Source organism: Larimichthys crocea, chromosome VI (assembly GCF_000972845.2).
Source record: "Larimichthys crocea isolate SSNF chromosome VI, L_crocea_2.0, whole genome shotgun sequence".
NCBI lineage: Eukaryota > Metazoa > Chordata > Actinopteri > Sciaenidae > Larimichthys > Larimichthys crocea.
The window spans coordinates 4436445-4455775 of record NC_040016.1 but is presented as its reverse complement, the minus strand read 5'-3'; the positions used below and the strand labels follow the sequence as shown (position 1 = coordinate 4455775).

General features: G+C 37.7%; 2 protein-coding genes across 6 annotated transcripts in view; both read right to left on the bottom strand.

Moving 5' to 3' along the window:
- Positions 1-955: 955 nt before the first annotated feature.
- Positions 956-13077, bottom strand: LOC104940135 (inter-alpha-trypsin inhibitor heavy chain H3). Of its 2 annotated transcripts, XM_027279669.1 has the most exons (21): positions 12826-13077; positions 12585-12739; positions 12084-12119; positions 11873-11896; positions 10390-10547; positions 10205-10309; positions 9957-10119; positions 9700-9810; positions 9432-9560; positions 9096-9212; positions 8847-9015; positions 7870-7995; positions 7495-7676; positions 7190-7375; positions 6233-6372; positions 5911-6071; positions 5352-5381; positions 4834-4905; positions 4372-4401; positions 3966-4001; positions 956-2285 (listed from the first exon to the last, which is right to left on the bottom strand). In XM_027279669.1, the coding sequence occupies exons 2-21, from the start codon at positions 12723-12725 to the stop codon at positions 2206-2208; spliced, it is 2196 nt and encodes a 731-aa protein (XP_027135470.1). In that variant the 5' UTR covers positions 12726-12739; positions 12826-13077; the 3' UTR covers positions 956-2205. The 2 variants fall into 2 exon arrangements, with proteins under 2 accessions (XP_027135470.1, XP_027135469.1); XM_027279668.1 differs by having other exon boundaries at positions 12585-13077.
- Positions 13078-13550: 473 nt separating this feature from the next.
- Positions 13551-19331, bottom strand: part of LOC104939586 (inter-alpha-trypsin inhibitor heavy chain H3) — a 42636-nt gene continuing 36855 nt past the window's right edge. For all 4 annotated transcript variants that reach the window (XM_027279663.1, XM_027279664.1, XM_027279661.1 and 1 more), the window contains 14 exons: positions 18998-19179; positions 18684-18869; positions 17270-17409; positions 16948-17108; positions 16760-16789; positions 16540-16569; positions 16415-16450; positions 15643-15672; positions 15496-15540; positions 15090-15203; positions 14806-15007; positions 14345-14520; positions 14116-14227; positions 13551-14005 (listed from right to left, as the gene is read on the bottom strand). In XM_027279663.1, the coding sequence (XP_027135464.1) occupies positions 13864-14005; positions 14116-14227; positions 14345-14520; positions 14806-15007; positions 15090-15203; positions 15496-15540; positions 15643-15672; positions 16415-16450; positions 16540-16569; positions 16760-16789; positions 16948-17108; positions 17270-17409; positions 18684-18869; positions 18998-19179 (1586 nt within the window). In that variant the 3' untranslated portion in view covers positions 13551-13863. The remainder of the gene's footprint in view (positions 14006-14115; positions 14228-14344; positions 14521-14805; positions 15008-15089; positions 15204-15495; positions 15541-15642; positions 15673-16414; positions 16451-16539; positions 16570-16759; positions 16790-16947; positions 17109-17269; positions 17410-18683; positions 18870-18997; positions 19180-19331) is intronic.

Here is a 19331-nt window from a genome sequence, read left to right as displayed (position 1 = left end):
CACATTACAGAAAGGATTCAGAATAAATTTAAACAAATCATCATTATGATCATCATAAATAATTGTTAACCATGTTCCTGTCTGAGCACGGGGGAGATGCCGTCTCCTGGGGCACGTCAACTTCGGGGTTAATCCCCTTCACTTTCTTCAGCAGTGGAATAACACACACGAGCTCCGGCGTTGCCTTATTTGATCACACACTGTAGCCTACACTGTACATTTATTCCCAATTTAACTCCCGCTGCTAATCTGCAGCTCCTCCATCAGCACGCACTCATTCACTCGCTCGTCTCCGCTGCTCTTTCTTGCTCGTTCGCTCACACCTTACGCACAGCTGTATTCCCAAAGGGAATTACGCTATTCTTATAACATGATTATAAATGGGCCGTTTTAGTGCCCCTTATAACACTTTGGGCCTACATGACAAATTACTGAGATATTACAATTTTTTGTTGTGGTGTACTCACCACTGTAAATTTTGGTTTCAATAAATTGTCTGAGATGAAGAAATTACATTGCATGCAATGCCCTACTTTCATGTATATAATATCACTGTAGCATGAACCTTTTACATTTTCCATAAATTTTACCCGAAATTCAAATATCTCAATCCCTAAAATAATAAAACTTTTTGTGAGTAGTGTATGTATACAGCGGTTCGTATATGACAAAAGTGTATAGGTAAGTTGCACTTACATAAAGTGTTTTGTAGCATATTTGTAGATATTTGTGTAGCATATGAGATATTGTACACAGTACAGTGCCTGAAAAAAACATGAAACAGAAACAGAAACATGTGGTCTTATTACTACTTTAAAATAGTAATTTGTTTAATTAACTTGTTGGGATACCACCTGGTAATCGAAGAACACATATTAAATCTATATTTAAAAATCAGTCTAGAGATCTAAGTCATATACTCTCAATGTATTGATCCCAGATTTGACAAAAGAAGAGATATGCAAAAATGAAACATTTATTTACAATTTACCAAATATGAAACAGTATCTTGTCAAACAAAATGTACAGAAAAGCAATCATAAAATAGAAATTATTTTCTATTCTAAGACACAGTTATTCATACTTTATTTTAACCAAGCTAATAAGAGCATGTGATGTTCTACTACTACTAAGAAAGACAATGCATTATAATATACTTCAGCAATAAAGTCAGAAAACAGGCAAATGCAAGGAAAGCACAGTTCTTCATGGAGGCCAATTTTTAAAACTCAAGGTATGTTATGTTCATATCTTCTCACTCTAAAAAAGAGAAAAAAAGAGAGGTGAAGAGAAGTGTGAACCCTGAAAGAATTGACTTGGACTTTTTGTAACAGTTTTGAGTTTGTTTCTGTGTTTCCTGTTTTATTTTGTAGTTCCACCCTGTCCAAGACTTCCTGTCTTGTTTCCCACCTTTTTTGAGTTTGCATCTGCCCCTCATTTGTTTTACCTGCCCCTGATTAGTCCTTTCTATTTAGTTCCTTTGTTTTCTTGTCTGTCCGTTCTTGTGTTTTTGTGTCTGTGTCTTCTACCTGGTTTCTCAGTGTGTCCGAGTCCCCTGGGTTTCATTGTTCCAGTATTCATATCTTTTCTGTTTTTGACCCTGCTCTTTGCTTTTGCCGTTTTCTGTTTTTTTTTTTTTTCGTGTAACCTCCCCACTCCACTGTGACACTTTTGGACCTGACTTTGGAGGCAAGCATTACAGACTTTGGACTTCAGACTTCAGATTTAACTTGGATTTGCAAAAGAAACACTTAGAACAGCTGTGCTTATAACTTCATGTACATTGAATACTTTAGCCTGTTAAGTATCCTTTTAAACAAGTTATTTCAAATACAAAGGAGTACCACTGACCTTGCAGGGTCAGTGAAGAAATAGAAGCCACATCACTATTTAGCTGGTTGGTACACTTTCAAAGGATTTTCCTGTCAGCTGTCAATGCTTTGGAGAGATGACCGAGCCACTACTGCTTTGGTATTTAACTTCTATGTTTCTTTTCTGTTTTTCTGCACAGCTTTGGTATTTATGCACTCTCACAGAACAATAGTTGCAGCTGTCATGCAGACATGCAAAGCTCATCACTTCCTGGCATGCTTGGAGATTTTTCATGGGAAAGATAAACTCTTACAACTTTTGTTTACAAGCAAATGCTGCACATGTAGTTTTTTTTTTTTAATACCTGTGTCAGGGCATCTCTGTGGGAAACAACTAGAGCACCTGAACCTGAGCTGGAAGACAGATGCATAAACAGATCCACAGCAGCAAGACTCTCCATGTCGCTGGCAATCCTGGGGAAAAAGAAGAGCCTCTCCTCAAGCATGGCTGAAAACAAGTGTGGTGAGAATTCGAAGCATGTGGGGATCAAGTCTTCCCATAAAAGTTATACCTTGCCCCCACTATGTGCTGCAGGAGGAGCACATAGTGGGGGCAACTTTTTTTGTTTATGCAAGTCTGTGTGCACTGTTTCCATTGGTACTTGGATAGTGGAGGTAAGGGTGACAGCTTTAAGAATGTATGGAATAGTGTATGGTTACAGCAACATAAGATATATTTATCTAGTCCTGACTTGCCTTTGTACTGTGTAACTTCAGGGTGTACTTGTGTGTTTCCTGAATACAAGTGAGTGTTAATAGTGTTAGTATTAACATAAATCATGAGATTTTCTCTTCAATGACTATATTTGTTCTCAGCATACTGGAAGGTATACAAAGTATAAAACTAACAATTAAACTAACATAAATTACTATTACTACTTTATAGTAAAACAAAACAATAATCAGAATCTAAAGAGGACTTTTTCCTTTTGGACGGTTTGAACACCAAGAAAAGATTCACCAATTTGTCAAACTCTTTTAACGTTCATGCTTGATTTGTTTCAATCTGCAGGATGTCTCTCATTTTTCTGTGACTCAATATAGAGTGATTGTTATTTGTGGTGCTTTAACTGTGGATTCTTCCTCATGCCTCTGGGTGTATGCACATCAGTCTTCTCCCCTGTTCTGCTCTCTGCTGGACTGTGACAGTGAGTAACAATTCTGCTTCTCACTAAAGTCGGTTTTATGTTGTTTTACAGTTTCATTGCCTCATGGTGAATATCAGGTATTGTCACTGTATGCATCTCATTTAGTATGATGTGTTATTAGGCTGTGATGCTTTGGCATCAGTATGGACTGCTCATGAAATTCTCGTGAACAGGTTGTGTTTGTGTTTGTCCTTAGCCTCGGTACAGGCCTGAATAGAATCTGTAATTAACCCTTTCACACTGTGACATGTTCCATGTTCATTTTCTCATTTCATTATAGGTGCTTTAAAGGAGACATATTATGTATTATTATTTCAGGTTCATAATTGATGATGATGATTTTGTGTGACTATGAGTATAGGGTTACATGATTTAGTGTTTAAATTATTATTATGATATACATTATATATCATACTGGCCACAGCTGCAGCACCCTCACCCTCTATTTCTGCACTTGTGTCTTTCCAGTCTACTCTGATTGACTGATTTTTATAGTGTCACTTTTTTTTCTATCAACCTCCACAATCCCTAAACTGCTGGACGTAGACCATGATTCCACTTTGAGAGTGTTGTGATGAGTCAACCTGGATGCTGTGTGCTCTAAGCAAGTTTGGAAATTTTAAAACTAAACTCTGAAAAAAAAACTGTTCCACGGTCAGCCTGAACAGTGTTGTTAAAATCTGTTAAAAGATAACTTAGTTTGAGTTAAACAGAGGGATCTCTCATTAAGAAATCAGTGAGCATATTGAATATACATTTCTTCAGGATGCCATTCCGTCAGTGAAAGTAATTGCACTCTAACTCCTTTATTCCCTCTGCTATCTGTCTTATCCAAATCTTTATGGGTCATGCTCTATGCTTTTGTGTAGCTTACATACTTGGCTGTTTACTGACATATCTATATAAATTTGGTTTTGTATTTATTTTCACAGCAAAAGTTACTTACCATTTGAGAGGGAATTGGCACTGGATCTGTACTCGTCTGTTATCAAAAACAATAAAAGCATGCATCAGTACAGTTGATCAGCCCAGAATGAGATTCATAAACTGTGTGATATAATTAGAGACGTAAGAAGTAAAAATAATTTGTGGTACTACCAAATTGTTTAATGATGTATTCATACAATTATGGTTATGCATTTATTATTACAGGAGAAGTGGGAATATGATACAGAGGATCTTACAAAGCAAACTAGCTCACATTTCAGCTCACATTCATGATTCCTGAAGTCATCAACATGCCACAACAAAAACTTTTAATATTAGATTTAAGTAAAAGTGGCTAGATTAACAACAGCATAAATACGACAAAATTATGCAAGACTTAAACTAATGCTGTATGAAAAACTTACCATCGTAATAGTCACTTAACGAGTCGTGAACTGTTGACAAAAACAATGAGTGCATGAATGTATAAATTCATGTAATAGTTAAACCAATGCAGTATGAAAAAGCTTAACATTTGAACGGCTATGGGATCAAAATAAATCAACTATAATAAAAACATGAATCAATAAAATTGTTTATCCCAAAGTGAGATGTGTAAAGTATGTCATATAATACAGTAAAAGGAGACTTTTATGCCGAAATGTTTGTGCTGTGTCTGTTGCTGATCTGTGAAACAGGGCAACAATATAATAATAAAAGCATACTGTACATCAGTAAAGTTGTTCAGCCCAGAATGAGATTCATAAACTGTGTGATACAATTAGAGACGTAAGAAGTAAAAATAATTTGTGGTACTACCAAATTGTTTAATGATGTACTCATACAATTATGGTTATGCATTTATTATCACAGGAGAAGTTACTTACTATTGGAGAAGTCACTGGCAGAATGGAGTATCAAAAACCTACCATCATGATAGTAACTTATTGAGTTTTGAGCTGTTGACAAAAACAATGAGAACATTAATCTATAAAATCATGTAATAGTTAAACCAATGCAGTATGGGATCAAAATAAATCAACTGTAATAAAAACATGAATCAATAAAATTGTTCATCCCAAAGTGAGGTGCGTAAAGTATGTCATATAATACAGTAAAAGGAGACTGTTACTGGTCTGTGAAACAGGGCAACAATTAAAAAAGTTAGTTGGAGGTCTTTGGCACGCTCTACTTACTCATACTTAACTGTGTGGCTGGAACAATGAAAGCATAATATGATAAAAGTATGCAAGAGTTGAACTACTGCTGTCTGAATAACTATGTTAAACTATCTGAGTACAAACTAGCAGGAATAGCTGAACCTGTTATCAATAAAAATAAAAGCATACATCAATAAAGTATATCATATCATTATAGAAGTAAGAAGTAAAAAGAGGTTGTGTACCGTTGCTTCTCTCTGCTTTCTGTCGCTGGTCTGTGAAACAGGACAATAGGTTAGTTGGAGATCTAACAATCTGTTTTGTATTCTTTACAAATAATAAAAAATAAATCCAAGCAAATGAGATAGATAGATAGATAGATAGATAGATAGATAGATAGATAGATAGATAGATAGATAGATAGATAGATAGATAGATAGATAGATAGATAGATAGATAGATAGCATAGTCGATAAACAAAATTTGTTTACATAAGAAGTGTAGAGAAAATAAGTTATGTTCTTAGCTGTAGCTTCTAAGTGCTCAACACGAAACTGAAACGTTGTTGCATTTGGAGCTAGATACGCTCGGCTTGCGAGACTTGGATGAGGCTGTTATACATTCTCGATAATCCACCACGATAATGAGATTATTTAAACATAAACAGTCATTTTTATCTCGAAAAATTTCACTGCGATTAAACCGTATGTTATCGAATATACTGTATATATATATATATATATATACGATGACTGAACACACAGATACACATAGATACACACAGATATATATAATGTCCCTTACCCTCAGTCAGTTTATCTGCAATAAGAGGGCTGCCTGGTCCATCCTCAGTTTCAGGCTTGGTGACCACCATGGACGTGAGAGGGGTGACAAAGCTGTATCGCAGTGACAACTCCAGAGCCTTGGCTGTCTTAGCATCTTTCTCCTGCTGAGTACCAATGTCACTGGGAGAATAAAATGAATGAGGAGTTAGTTGAATGGTTGTTTTGACATTTGACGCTTGTGATGTGGAATAAAGTCTCCAACATAGAGTCTGAAAGGTTGCTTCAAATCTTGGTGCTTTTTACAGAAAAAAATCTGACAGACAGAATTCAGATGATCCAACCTGTTCTCTAGTAGCTGTTGGATGGTGAGGTAGGCCCACAGACGCTCTGAGAAATCCCCAAAGATGTATTCCTGTTCTGGGTAGATTACATCCAAGTTTAACTTATTGGCCTTTCCCTGCACCAAGAAGTCCTTTTCAGACTACAGAAAGAGGAGAGATGAAATGACAGATGTTACTGACAGGAGAGGAAATTAAATGGCTCATTTAATAACAAAGCTAATAGTGATAGCCATGCTAGCAGCCCTGTGCCCTGAAGTTAAGCTAGTATATTGTTTACCATGTTCACCAAATTAGTTTATGTGGACATTTACTTATTAGCACAATGTAGAGCTGAGCTTAATGGGAACAGCATTAGTTTTGTAGCTATTTGGTACCAAATATCCAAGTAGTGGACAAATGGAAATTTTAACCTGAAGATGAAGCCTGACAGTTGAACTCATCTTCTGGGGCTCACAGTTATATTTTAAATTGCATGCTTTCATTCCATCTAATAGTTGTTGAGATATTGTAGTCTGGACCAAAGTGTTGGACTGACTGTCTCTAAAAAGAGTAAAATAGGGAACATCGTAGCATAGTGATTTGATGATTGATGATTTGTTTACACTTCCAAACAAGGTTTATTAGATGTGAGGAGACCACAACCACTTGGGAGACAGGAAGTGTATGCCATTTCATATCATTGGTACAGACTATAATGTGTTATCTTCAGTTCTAGATTGTGGTGACATGGCAAAGTACAGTGCAAGTTTTTTTAAATTCTACAGCATTTTATGAATGGATGGTATCTACGTGTGTGGTTCTCACTGATGTGCATGCTCTGCTGACACAGCATCTAAAGAACACCTCCAGGCTATATAAGGGCAATCTGATCAAGAAGGACCTTGATGGAGTGGATAAAATAAACTTTAACTTTAACTTTAACCAAACTTTTGACTTGAATTACTGTCCATGACTCACCCCCTTGCCGACCACTTCCACCAAGAAGTTATCAGGATTGTTGTTGGTCAGTCGACCAGCCACCACAATCTCTGAACCATTAAACAACTGGCTGTAGTGGTTTTTGGTCAAGAAAACTGCTCCGTTTTCAGGATAACGCAAATCCACTTCCAAGAGCAGAGGGCTGGACACCTCCTCATAGAAACCCTGAAACAAAGACACATATGAAATCATGAAATATCTGTTTCCCCAGTTGAATTTGTCAGTGCAAAGAAATATCAAATGCTGTAAATTAACTTTGCTGTAAATCCATTATTTTACTCTACCTGAAGTTGATGTTTTGCATCTGAACCCTCAAAAATTCTGCGGGCCAGTCCTTTGTTTTGTCTGCTCATCACATCCAGGAATGAATAATCCACATCATTTCCAAATCCAAGACAGAACAGAGATATCTTCCCCTCAATAGCAGCATTCACATTCTTCTGTATTGTTGGTAGGTGAGACTCTCCTAAAAGGCACAGATGAAATATGTCAGAAATTGAATTCTGAATATAAAGAACGTTGATCAAATGTGCACTTTTTTGTGCTACTCTTCAGTGTGAGTGTCATAAAGAAACTGTAATGAATCAGACTTTAATTTGATGTACATGGTCTACATATCGTTATCTCTGACATTTATATATCTTACAAAAACACCTCACCAGTGTTTGGCATCCCATCAGTCAGTAAAATAATCATGTCTGCACTCCTCTCTGGAATGTTGTGATGTCTTCTTTCTTTCATCAGCATGCCCACTGCTCTCAGTACAGCATCATTAATATTGGTGGCTGGAAGTCAATGAAACAAAAACAAAAAAACAGATAAATATGAACATTTCATATGAAAACATTATCAGAGAGAAAATCAATTTGGGAAATACACTTTTTTGCCAAGGGGTAGATGAGGAATTTCATAACATTCTCATTTCAGTCCCCTAAATATGAAAATATAGCCGGCAGGTTATTAGCTTAGTATAGCATAAAGACTGAAAGCAGGGGAGGAGTGCTAGCCTGGCTTTGTCCTAAAGTCTATATGTAGGTGCCATATGCTGGGATGTTGATGTTTATGTTTGTGTTGGTCTCAGCTGTCACTGTGACACCTTTCACGCATGTCACAGGGGGTGTAGTTAAGGTGATTGAGTGATTAAATGAATGGGCATATAGTCACCTGTTCACCGCGGCGGCTGCATGGAGAGGGGGTGAGTAGGGAGAGTGTATTTTTTGTTGACCGCGTAACTTAACTGCAGACTGCAGACTGAGTTTTAGAACATCTTGCATTGCCTTGCCTGGATTTGTCTGTTTTGATACGCTGGAAATAAATACGGACACAATCGAAAATACGGAGATGGCTTTGTTGTTTGTGTAGCGAGTCAGCAGTACAATGCTCCCTCACTTAGCCTCTCAGTGACTTCGCTTTTCGTTTGGAGTCACTACACTATATATATTGACTTATTAGTACCCCCAAACTCACACACTTTGTACCTTGTTTGTATAATTCATACTCAAACACAAGCGTAAAAACATGGTTCTGTGGTAATGTTTGTTCATGGTAACAACTAGAAATCTTTATGCTAAATTAAGTCCTCTGAAGTACACAAAACATTTGGCAGAGTAGTTGGTACCACTTGTTTTCCTCTAACCTCCTCTGTCGCTTAGTTTCCTCACGTAGGCAATGGCTTTAAACACATTTTGCTCTGTTGCTTTGGTAAGAGAGTCCATCCAGGTGACAATGGAACTATCAAACAGGATGAGAGCAAAGTGGTCCTCCTTGTAGAGGTCTTTCAGAATGGCTTCTAATGCTTCCCGGGTCTACAAAAGATCCCAAATTTACATATAAAGATACAATGAAAAACACAATATAAAGCTTAACTACACACAAAGTGATTTACCTGTTCAATCTTTCTTCCACTCATTGATCCACTCCTGTCAATCACAAACACCACATTCTTTGGGACTCTGGGCAGGTTAGGTGGAGCAAAAAAGTGAACAAAGTATCCATTCACCATCTGAAGGAAATACAGTTTTTGATTAAATCTAATGTGGAAATATAACACAAGGGCACAGTATGCACACATTCAAAATGCTGAGAAGTAAAACTAAGATCAGAAGTAAAATACAATTTTTCATCTTCAAACAACAATGTTGTCAGCTATTTCCAAGAACCTGTTTGAGGTCAATTAACATAGGCTTTAATGTAAAAAGAAGCAATTCTCCTGCAGGTTGACCTGAATTTCCCCAAGACTCTCTTCTCGCTTCACGTCATATTTGATAATGAAATCCCCATTAATCACGGTGTCTTCACATCCTGGACATTTCCTCTGCTGCTCCAGTGTTGGTGAGAAAGAGATGTGAGCCTGAGAGATAAATAGATTCATTTCAAGTCACATTGGTAGAGACATCATGAAGTTCTTAGAAGAAGAGCAAGTCACATTGGTAGAGACATCATGAAGTTCTTAGAAGAAGAGAAATCTGATCACACATATACACCTTCACCTTTGAATCTGTGACAGTTTCCTCCACAAGTGAGAGCAGCTCATTGGTGAGGAACGTTGCAGAGGCCTCAACGAAAGCAATGCCTTGGGGTTCATAGATGTCTACCACAATCTGTCTCCAGACACATAAAACTCACATAAAATCTCATTCATGCTGACAAACATTCTTCAGATTTTGCATTCCTAACATTGGGAAAATAAATGCTTTTCAGCTCCTCCTGATCAGTATGTCACCATTAAGAAAACAAAAGGTTCAACCTGAAACTCTTGCACCGGTTGTTTGGGTTTAACTCGCGTTAGAATCTCATATTGGCCCAGTTTCCTCTGAAGGAGCTCCTCGTAAGTCAGAATAAAAGTCACGCTGCTTTTGGCTGCAATATTCACAGACACTGAAAACTCCTCCAACTTTCTTCCAGAAGCCCTGTAATGATGGACATGTAACATTGTTTACACCACCACCATGTGTTGAAATCTACTGTACAGTAACATCTTTCATTCCAACATACTTGACCAGTCCAGCAGTGTGTCCAGAGGAAACAGCCTTCTCATACTGTTTCTTTGCTTTCTCTTTCTCCTTCACCTCACCAACATACACCTGACCTTCAATTTCCCTGTGAGACACAAGGACATTTGTCAAGCGTAGAGAAATGAGGTCTATACTTGTTGTCAAAAGTACTGAGTTCTGACTGACATGCTGAAGTTGCTGATGAAGGCGGTCTTGGGCAGCTGCACTTCAAAGAAGATTTCCTGAGAAGAGTTTGCTTTGTTCAGAGCCTTGGAGGTCATGACGGTGTGAGCAAAACGAGACATCACAGTGCAATCCACTTTCACACTGTGCACCTCCACCATCTGAAAAGATGGACAGAGAGAGAAACTTGGCATGTTTGGTGAATAAAATATTTCCTTTAGGGATTCAATAGCAATGAATCATAACCACACTAATTCTAAAACATTGTATTATATGACAGCAACAGGCAAGACCAGTGGTGGAGAGGACTGGCAGCCTGTTTTTGTGTCTCTTCTGAATTCTGGATCAGATATCATGAAGACTGTCTCTAAATTATACAAGCCACAAAACAGAGTTTTAAATCATACAATGCGTACGTGAGTTCCTATTTCTCACATGTTCTGTTTTCACTTCTCTGACTTTGTTGCTAAGGTTGTCAGGGTAAAGTAAAGTTCAGGTTAATGTATACATAGAGGAAGTCCAGAACAGAACGAGAGTCAGAGAGGTGACATTTAGATTGGTGATATACTGACTACTGATTAAGGGAACTAAGAAGACATTATGATGCTATCTGTATCTAAGGGGAGGTGTCCGAGACAGCCCAGAGTGTATAAGAACCAACTGAATAATAAATTCAACTTAAACTTTGATACTTCGAATCCAGTCTTCCTTATCGAAGGGTCATTTGAAAATTCCCATAACACACTGTTCTGTAAACTTTTAGTGGCTTCATACTAGCAAACACGGAAAAGAATAAAACACAGATGGACAAATCACTTCAAGTTTCCATTTCCTGTTTTATGGCTCCGGTAAATATTAGGATTTACAAATCTTATCTATTTCCCTGGTATTTTGTATTCTGCGTCTGTTTGTCTCGTCGTGCCTGTCTGTGCAGGCTGGACATGACTGACATAATTTCTCTTGCCACTCCTTCACTGATCCACACCTGCTCTGTTTTTACATCTGCAACTCATCCACTCATTAAGCTCCTGCAGTGTATAGCTCCGGGTCATCCTTCCAGACTTCACCAGTTTGTTGTGCCTTCACACGCTGCAACGTTCACCTGCTCAGCCTGCTTTGTTTGATCCCCAGCCTTCACCCTTGTGCCCTGAAGATCATTCTTGGACCTCACTCTCACTCACCTCCTTCTGCTGTTATGCTAATTTTGTCACATCTGTTAATAAACCTTCTAAACTTATTCCTTCCAGTCGTCTGCATTGTGTGTTCAGCGTTTTGAGAAAATAAATATATGCCTGTGGACTCCAGGGGGAAAGAATGTAACAAGTGGCATCTGGAACAAATGAGGTTAAAAGAAAATGCAGACAAACAAAAACAATACCACTACTGTGAGACAGAAGCTACAAAACCGCTTGACCATTGTGTAAATGCCTTGTTGTTCAAAAAAGTGAAAAATTAAAATATTTTTCTTGATTGTTGTTTCACTTACATTTGCAGAGTTGGTGCTTCTTTTCTGTTGAGGAAAAAACATGACTTCATTTTCACAGTCAAAACTATTGTGTATATTATACATTATGTTATTATTATTATTATTATTATTATTATTATTATATGATCTGACATACATAAACACAGTATAGACAAAACAATTAATAGAATACTATTTTTGTTCTTGTTGGTAATTATTTTAAGGGGAGTACCTTTATTGATCTGCTGCCCATAGCTTTTTTGGCCTCCTGGGACAAAACATATGACTGTATGGTTATTAAGAAGATAAAGGCAGGATTGAAAAGAAACATATAATATGTCCATCTTGGGGGACAGAAGTGTCATAAACCTTACAGCTGCCAAGTTTAAGCTTCCACTCCAGTGAAGGGTGTGGTCAGTGGTTTTGTTAGTGCTCCCTTGCACAACATATTTTTTATAGTGCTTTGACATTTCATTTCTATTCTATAAATTTCATATATTATTCTGTGCTGCTTTGGTATTTATGCCCCCTAAACAGATCCTGTTTTATTCTCTTAAAAAATGCTGCTGTCATGCAAGGCATATCACTTCCTGGGGAGATTTTCTCATGGGAAATAACTTTTAGATCTTTATAAACAGTGTATATACTGACACTAATGAGGTGACAGCTGACGTTGGAGTAACGAAACAGATCATTGTTTAGATGAAAATGCTGCACATGTATCTTATTTTACCTGCGTCACAGCACCTGCGCGGGAAACAACCAGAGCTTCATGGGCCTGAGCTGGAAGCCAGATGCAGAAACAGATCCACAGCAGCATGACTGTCCACACCGCTGGCAAGCGCGGACAACAGAAGAGCCTTTCGTCAAACATGGCTGAAAACGAGTCTGAAAGGAGGAGGATGTCTTCCCGTTATAGTCCGCCCACACAATGTGCAGCAATCTGTTGAGCAGGGTAGACGCAGTATTATTACAATTAGGACTTTTCTGTCGGGGTGAAACATGTCCTCTCTTGCCTTTGTACTGCGTGATGTCCGGGCGTACTCGTGTGTTTACCGCATGCGAGTGCAAGTTTGAATATAAATCATGAGGTTTCTCTACAATGACTGTGTATTTGTTCTCTGCATACTGGAGTGAATGTTGATTAACTCTTCACGAAGAGTAAAACAAACAATTAAACCAACCGATGTTTATAAAACACATTGTTTTTCTCATACTGGCCACAGCGGCTCTCTGTCCAGCGTCTTTAGAAAAAAAAAAAACTTTGTTTAAACAAACAATTTTACATGAACAATGACAAACTCAGACAAAAACAAAATAATCATACATCTCTGTCCACTGCCTGATCACTCGATTTTGCTCTTGTCTCCTCCCAATCTGCTCTGATTGGTCAGGCCTGAGCAGGCACCACACACACACACACACACACAAACACACGCACACACACACACACACACACACACACACACACACGTTTGTGTATATATCTATTATATCTATCTATCTAGAGTTACAGCACTTCCTGAACACTTCCTGTTGGCCAATATGATTGTGATGTCAAAACAGAGTTGAATTAAGTTTGTCAAGTTTACTTGTAACCTGCCACAATAACAGTTTACCTGCATGTCAAGCCCTGAATATATTACATAGAAATTGCCCCTTTTTAAATGTACTACCTACAAATAATGGAAAAAATAGATTCAACACAGGAAACAATAATTTATTCAGGAAATAATGTAACATGAAAAAATGAACAAATAAACAAACCTTTAAGCAGTCTTTGTCAGCAATGATAAATAAGTCATTTATGACTCATCACCCACATTAATCTAAATCTGTACCAAGTGTTCTCCAAGTCTGATGCAATACACAGTTAAATCTGCTATGCAGCTGTGAGTAGGGTCAGACATTTTGAGGTGTAACAAGAAGAGAATAATTTGAACAAAGATGTTCTATTATTATCATTTAAAATATAGTTTGAAAATATGTTTTTGAGATAAAAGTTTGACAATTCAAAAAGCAGTCTTAAAAAGCTCGGACACAATGTAGTCTGAGGCTCTCCCATCAATGAGGCCTGCTCCATCATTGTTAACAAACCAGCAGGAAATATTTTCCCCATTCACAACTTGGTTGCTGAAGTCCTTCTGCCAATGTCTGTAGAAGACATTAAAGAAAACAACAATGAGCTGTGTATATGCAAAACAATGCTCTTTCACCTTACATGCGTCATGTGTGCATGTTTAGACTTCATGAGGCACGTGTACCTGGTAACATTGAGTGCTTGTCCCTTCACATACATGGTTGTGTATGAGTTATCCTGGACGTCACGGGGATGCAGGTCAGTAACTTCAAACTCAACCCCATGGTAGAACTGACCTGTAGGAAAACAGCTTACTTCATGCCTTTTAATTTGTTTAAATTTAGGAATTGGCAAACCTAAAATAGCTTCACAATCACAACATCATTACATTCAATTTTCTCGCATTTCTTTACCTAGCAGACCATGAACCGAAGCAGACAAGTGGTGGCTGTCCAAGGTGTAGAAACCCAGGTAGTCTTGATGATCCCGACGTCTTTTCCAAACCTTGGTGTGTCTAATGACCATGAATTTAACGGAGTGCCTTAGTGTCACTGTCAGGCTGCAGTTTTTAGTCAGGCTGAAGTCTAAACTGGAGGGGAGACAAAAAGTTGTGACCAATAGCTGACAGCAAGATTATTTTGTTTTGTTGTGATTTACAAGTCAAGATTTTTATTTTTTTTTATTTTTTTTATCAGCATGATTTAAGTCTAGTTTAACTTAATTTTCATGGTAGGTTTTAAATTTCAAAGCATTTGAACCTAATATAACCAAGATGACAAAATACCAATTGAAATTATTTTAGCATTTTAGTTTATAATGTTTGTTGTTATACAGTAACTTTAAATTTCTTTTTTTTTTTAAGAGTGTTACTCACTTGGTTTCTTTGATAGAAGCTGTATCAGACCACAGCATCTTGATCTGTTTGCCATCATGGAAGACTGTGATGTCTTCTGTGCTCACCTCTAGCCTCACCCTCAGCTTCTCATGGATGATACCAAAACGGCCAAAGTAGGTATTGATGTTACCGTCTGAAACAACTTTCTTCTTGCCAATAATTTGGCCATTCACCACAAAGCCTGAAAATAATGACAGATTTGAGTTTGTTGTATCTTCTCATATTTCTCACAAAGAGATATTAGACTCTAACATAAGGCTGACCTGATTTTGGGTCTCTGACCAGGTTGAAAATGGTTCCTGGTTTGTCGTTGATGTTGAAGCAGAGAGCATCACCTCTCTCTGGCAGCTCAATCATGAAATGAGGATCTCCGTCCACTACACAAGTGTCATTAAAGTATCATGTGAGACCGTAAGCATGAGAGTCAGGATAAAATGAATACTTACAACAATGATATTGTTGATAAGTTGTACATGGTATGGCTGACCACTAATGATTTCTTTTTAGAAAGAAAAACAATAACCATTCATGATTGTTGTGTTTGATGAATGTAGTCTTCTATGCGCCAATAGAAGCATTTAAATTTATATTTAAAGGTCTAGTGTTATCTGATCTAGTAAATCTCACAATCAAGACTGCAACCAAAAAATGCTGTACGAAAGAGCTTACCATTTGAATGGCTATGGGATCCTCGAGCACTAGACCAGGAGGCACCTGTTATCAAAAATAATAAAAGCATGAATCAATACATTTATTCATCCCAAAATGATAGTTGTAAAGTATGTCATAATATAAAGTAAAATGAGACTTTCATACCACTGGGTCTGGGTGTTTTTTGTTGCTTGCCTGTGAAACAGTGCAACGATACAAAGTTATGTTCATTACTTTGTTCCACTTATGCATACTGATTCAACAGGTTCCTAATCATGTAACAATGTGCTATAAATGTATAAGGGGCTAATAGTTAAACAGGTCACTATCACTTTTTGTATGCTTATAAACAATAAAGAAATAATCTACTAAATTACTAACTATGAACTGCATGTCCCTTACCCTGGTCATCGTTTTAGCTGGTATGGATGACTATGAATAATTCCATTTTAGAAAAAAACAAAACAAACATTCACGATTTCTCTCCCTAAATTACTCCCTAATCTCTTTCAACCCATGCCTGCTTTCAATTCATTTTCCTTTCACTTGATAACTCTACTTTGTTTAGTTTATATGTAAAAAAAAAAAAAAAAAGAAAAACCCAAAATTTGTGTATTCAATTTACCAAAGACAAATAAGAGACTTCATTATTATCACTTCCCTGGTTTCCTCACCATTCCTCCTTCTACCTTTGTTGATACAATTTTTGATATAATTTCTTGTCTCAAACATACCATTTCAAAGTCTTTCTTCACATACCAAAATTCCATAAGGACTGAGTTTTAGCAGTCACTTTTGAAACATATCCACATGTCATCTATTTGTGCACATCACATGGTTTGATAAAGCAAAGTAGTAAAAGTATCTGGAATAAAGACAGCATAAATATGATAAAATTATGTAAGAGCTGAACCACTGCTGTATGAAAAAAACTTACTAGTTGAGTGGGAACTTGCAGAAATGGTTGATGAACCTGTTGTCAAAAATAAGAAAATAATGCATCAGTAAAGCTGGTAATTCATAAAGTATGTCATGTGATAAAGTAAAATGAGATGTTTGTACCACTGTGTCTGTGTGCTGTCTGTTGTTGGCCTGTGAAATAGGGTGACAATATAAAGTTAGTTGGAGGTCTTTGGCATGTTCTACTTACACATAGGTGTGTGGCAGGAACATGAAGCATAAATATGATAAAATTATGCAACAACTGAACCACTGCTGTAAGAATTATTTGAGTATGAACTGGCAGGAATGGCTGGTAAGAAGTAAAAAGAGAATTTCGTACCACCGCTTCTCTCTGCTTTCTGTCGCTGGTCTGTGAAACAGGGCAACAGTTAGTTGGAGATCTTTGGTATTTTACTGCTTACACACACTGCTTCAATACATTTCTAATAATGTAGGATTTTTTTTACAAATAATAAAAAGTAAATCAGCTCCTAGCAAATAAAACATTGCCAGGTGCATTTCCCTTACCCTCAGTCAGTTTATCTGCAATAAGAGGGCTGCCTGGTCCATCCTCAGTTTCAGGCTTGGTGACCACCATGGACGTGAGAGGGGTGACAAAGCTGTATCGCAGTGACAACTCCAGAGCCTTGGCTGTCTTAGCATCTTTCTCCTGCTGAGTACCAATGTCACTGGGAGAATAAAATGGATGAGGAGTTAGTTGAATGGTTGTTTTGACATTTGACGCTTGTGGTGTGGAATAAAGTCTCCAACATAGAGTCTGAAAGGTTGCTTCAAATCTTGGTGCTTTTTACAGAAAAAAATCTGACAGACAGAATTCAGATGATCCAACCTGTTCTCTAGTAGCTGTTGGATGGTGAGGTAGGCCCACAGACGCTCTGAGAAATCCCCAAAGATGTATTCCTGTTCTGGGTAGATTACATCCAAGTTTAACTTATTGGCCTTTCCCTGCACCAAGAAGTCCTTTTCAGACTACAGAAAGAGGAGAGATGAAATGACAGATGTTACTGACAGGAGAGGAAATTAAATGGCTCATTTAATAACAGTACGGGCCAACAGCCACGCTAGCAACAGTGTTAGGTTGTGCTGAGCTAAACAAGCTAAACATTGTTACCAAATACCAAAATACCAATTTTAAATATAGCTGCAAGCAGCGATGGGGGTGCCTAGCAGCATAACAGGCAAGCCTATGCCTGCACAGGAAGGCATCGTGAGTCCATACACCAAGTTTCGTGTCGATACATCAAGGCATCGCAGAGATATTGGCCCACTTACTGTTTGTCCGATTTGGATTGGCTGTTAAGGCAAAAGAGTTTGGAGTTCAGACATAAAACTTCAACCATCAGCCAGCCATGGTCTGAAGACCATATCCATCAAGTTTCATGTAAATCGGACAAAGTGTGTGCTCTCTGTAATCATAAACCTGTTTTTGACTAAATTCAATTGTTGTATTGTTGTTCTTTACCAAATGCCTGCTACAGGCAAACAGAAACGAAATAAAAAAAATCCACATGATACCCTTTGTGCGGCTTGGTCTGAAGATTCTATATGTCAAGTCCACCAAAGTGATGGACTGACTGTCTCTAAAAAGAGTAAAATAAGAACACCGTAGCATAGTGATTTGATGATTGATGATCACTTCCAAACAAAGTAAGGCGATTGGGTGTGAGAAGACCATGCCCACTTGGGAGACAGGAAGTGTATGCCATTTCATATCATTGGCACAGACTGTAATGTGTTAACTTAAGTTCTAAAATGTGCTTGGTGAAAGGAGCAGTAGAACAGTGCAAGTTATTTTCCATGCTACAGCATTACGTGAATAGATGGTATCTGCATGTGTGGTTCCCACTGTGAAGCATGAAGGAGGAGGTGTAATAGTGAGGAGGTGTTTTGCTCACACTGTTCACTCAAAATTCAAGGCACTCTTAACCAGCATGGCTGCAGCAACATGCCAACCTCTCTGCTTTGAACTTAGTGGGACCATCATTTGTTTTTCAACATCTAAAAAAACCCTCCAGGCTATGTAAAGGCAATTGGACAAAAAATGATGGATGAGTGATGGAGTGCTGCATCATATGACCTGGGCTCCACTATAACCTTTCTTTGTTGACAATGTTTTTGTTTACCACATGAAATGAAAAATAAAAGATAGAAAAATGATCAATAGAAAATTATGAAAAAAAAATATTGATTAAAAAGATATAACCAAACTTTTGACTGGTATTGTATTACTGTCCATGTCTCACCCCCTTGCCGAACACTTCCACCAAGAAGTTATCAGGGTCGTTGTTGGTCAGCCGACCGGCTACCACAATCTCTGAACCATTAAACAACTGGCTGTAGTGGTTTTTGGTCAAGAGGTCCACTGCGTTTTCAGGATAACGCAAGTCAACTTCCAAGAGCAGAGGGCTGGACACCTCCTCATAGAAACCCTGGAAGAAAGACATATATGAAATCATGAAACAACTGCCCAAGTGTCTTTGGAGGTGCAAACATAAAATATCAAATACCAAGCTAACACGGGCATTATCTTTGCTGTAAATCCATATTTTTACTCAACCTGAAGTTGAAGTGTTGCATCTGAACCCTCAAAAATTCTGCGGGCCAGTCCTTTGTTTTGTCTGCTCATCACATCCAAGAAGGAATAATCCACATCATTTCCAAATCCAAGACAAAATAGAGACATGTTCCCTCCAATGGCAGAATGCACATTCTTCTGTATTGTTGGTAGGCGAGACTCTCCTTCAAAGGCACAGATGAAATGAATGATGAAAATGTAATGCTGAATATAAATTACATAGATCAAATGTGCACTCTTCGATTGTAACAGGTTGTGTCAGAAAGAAACCACGAAGGACAAATTCATTTTGACAATTCTGACAACACAACACTAC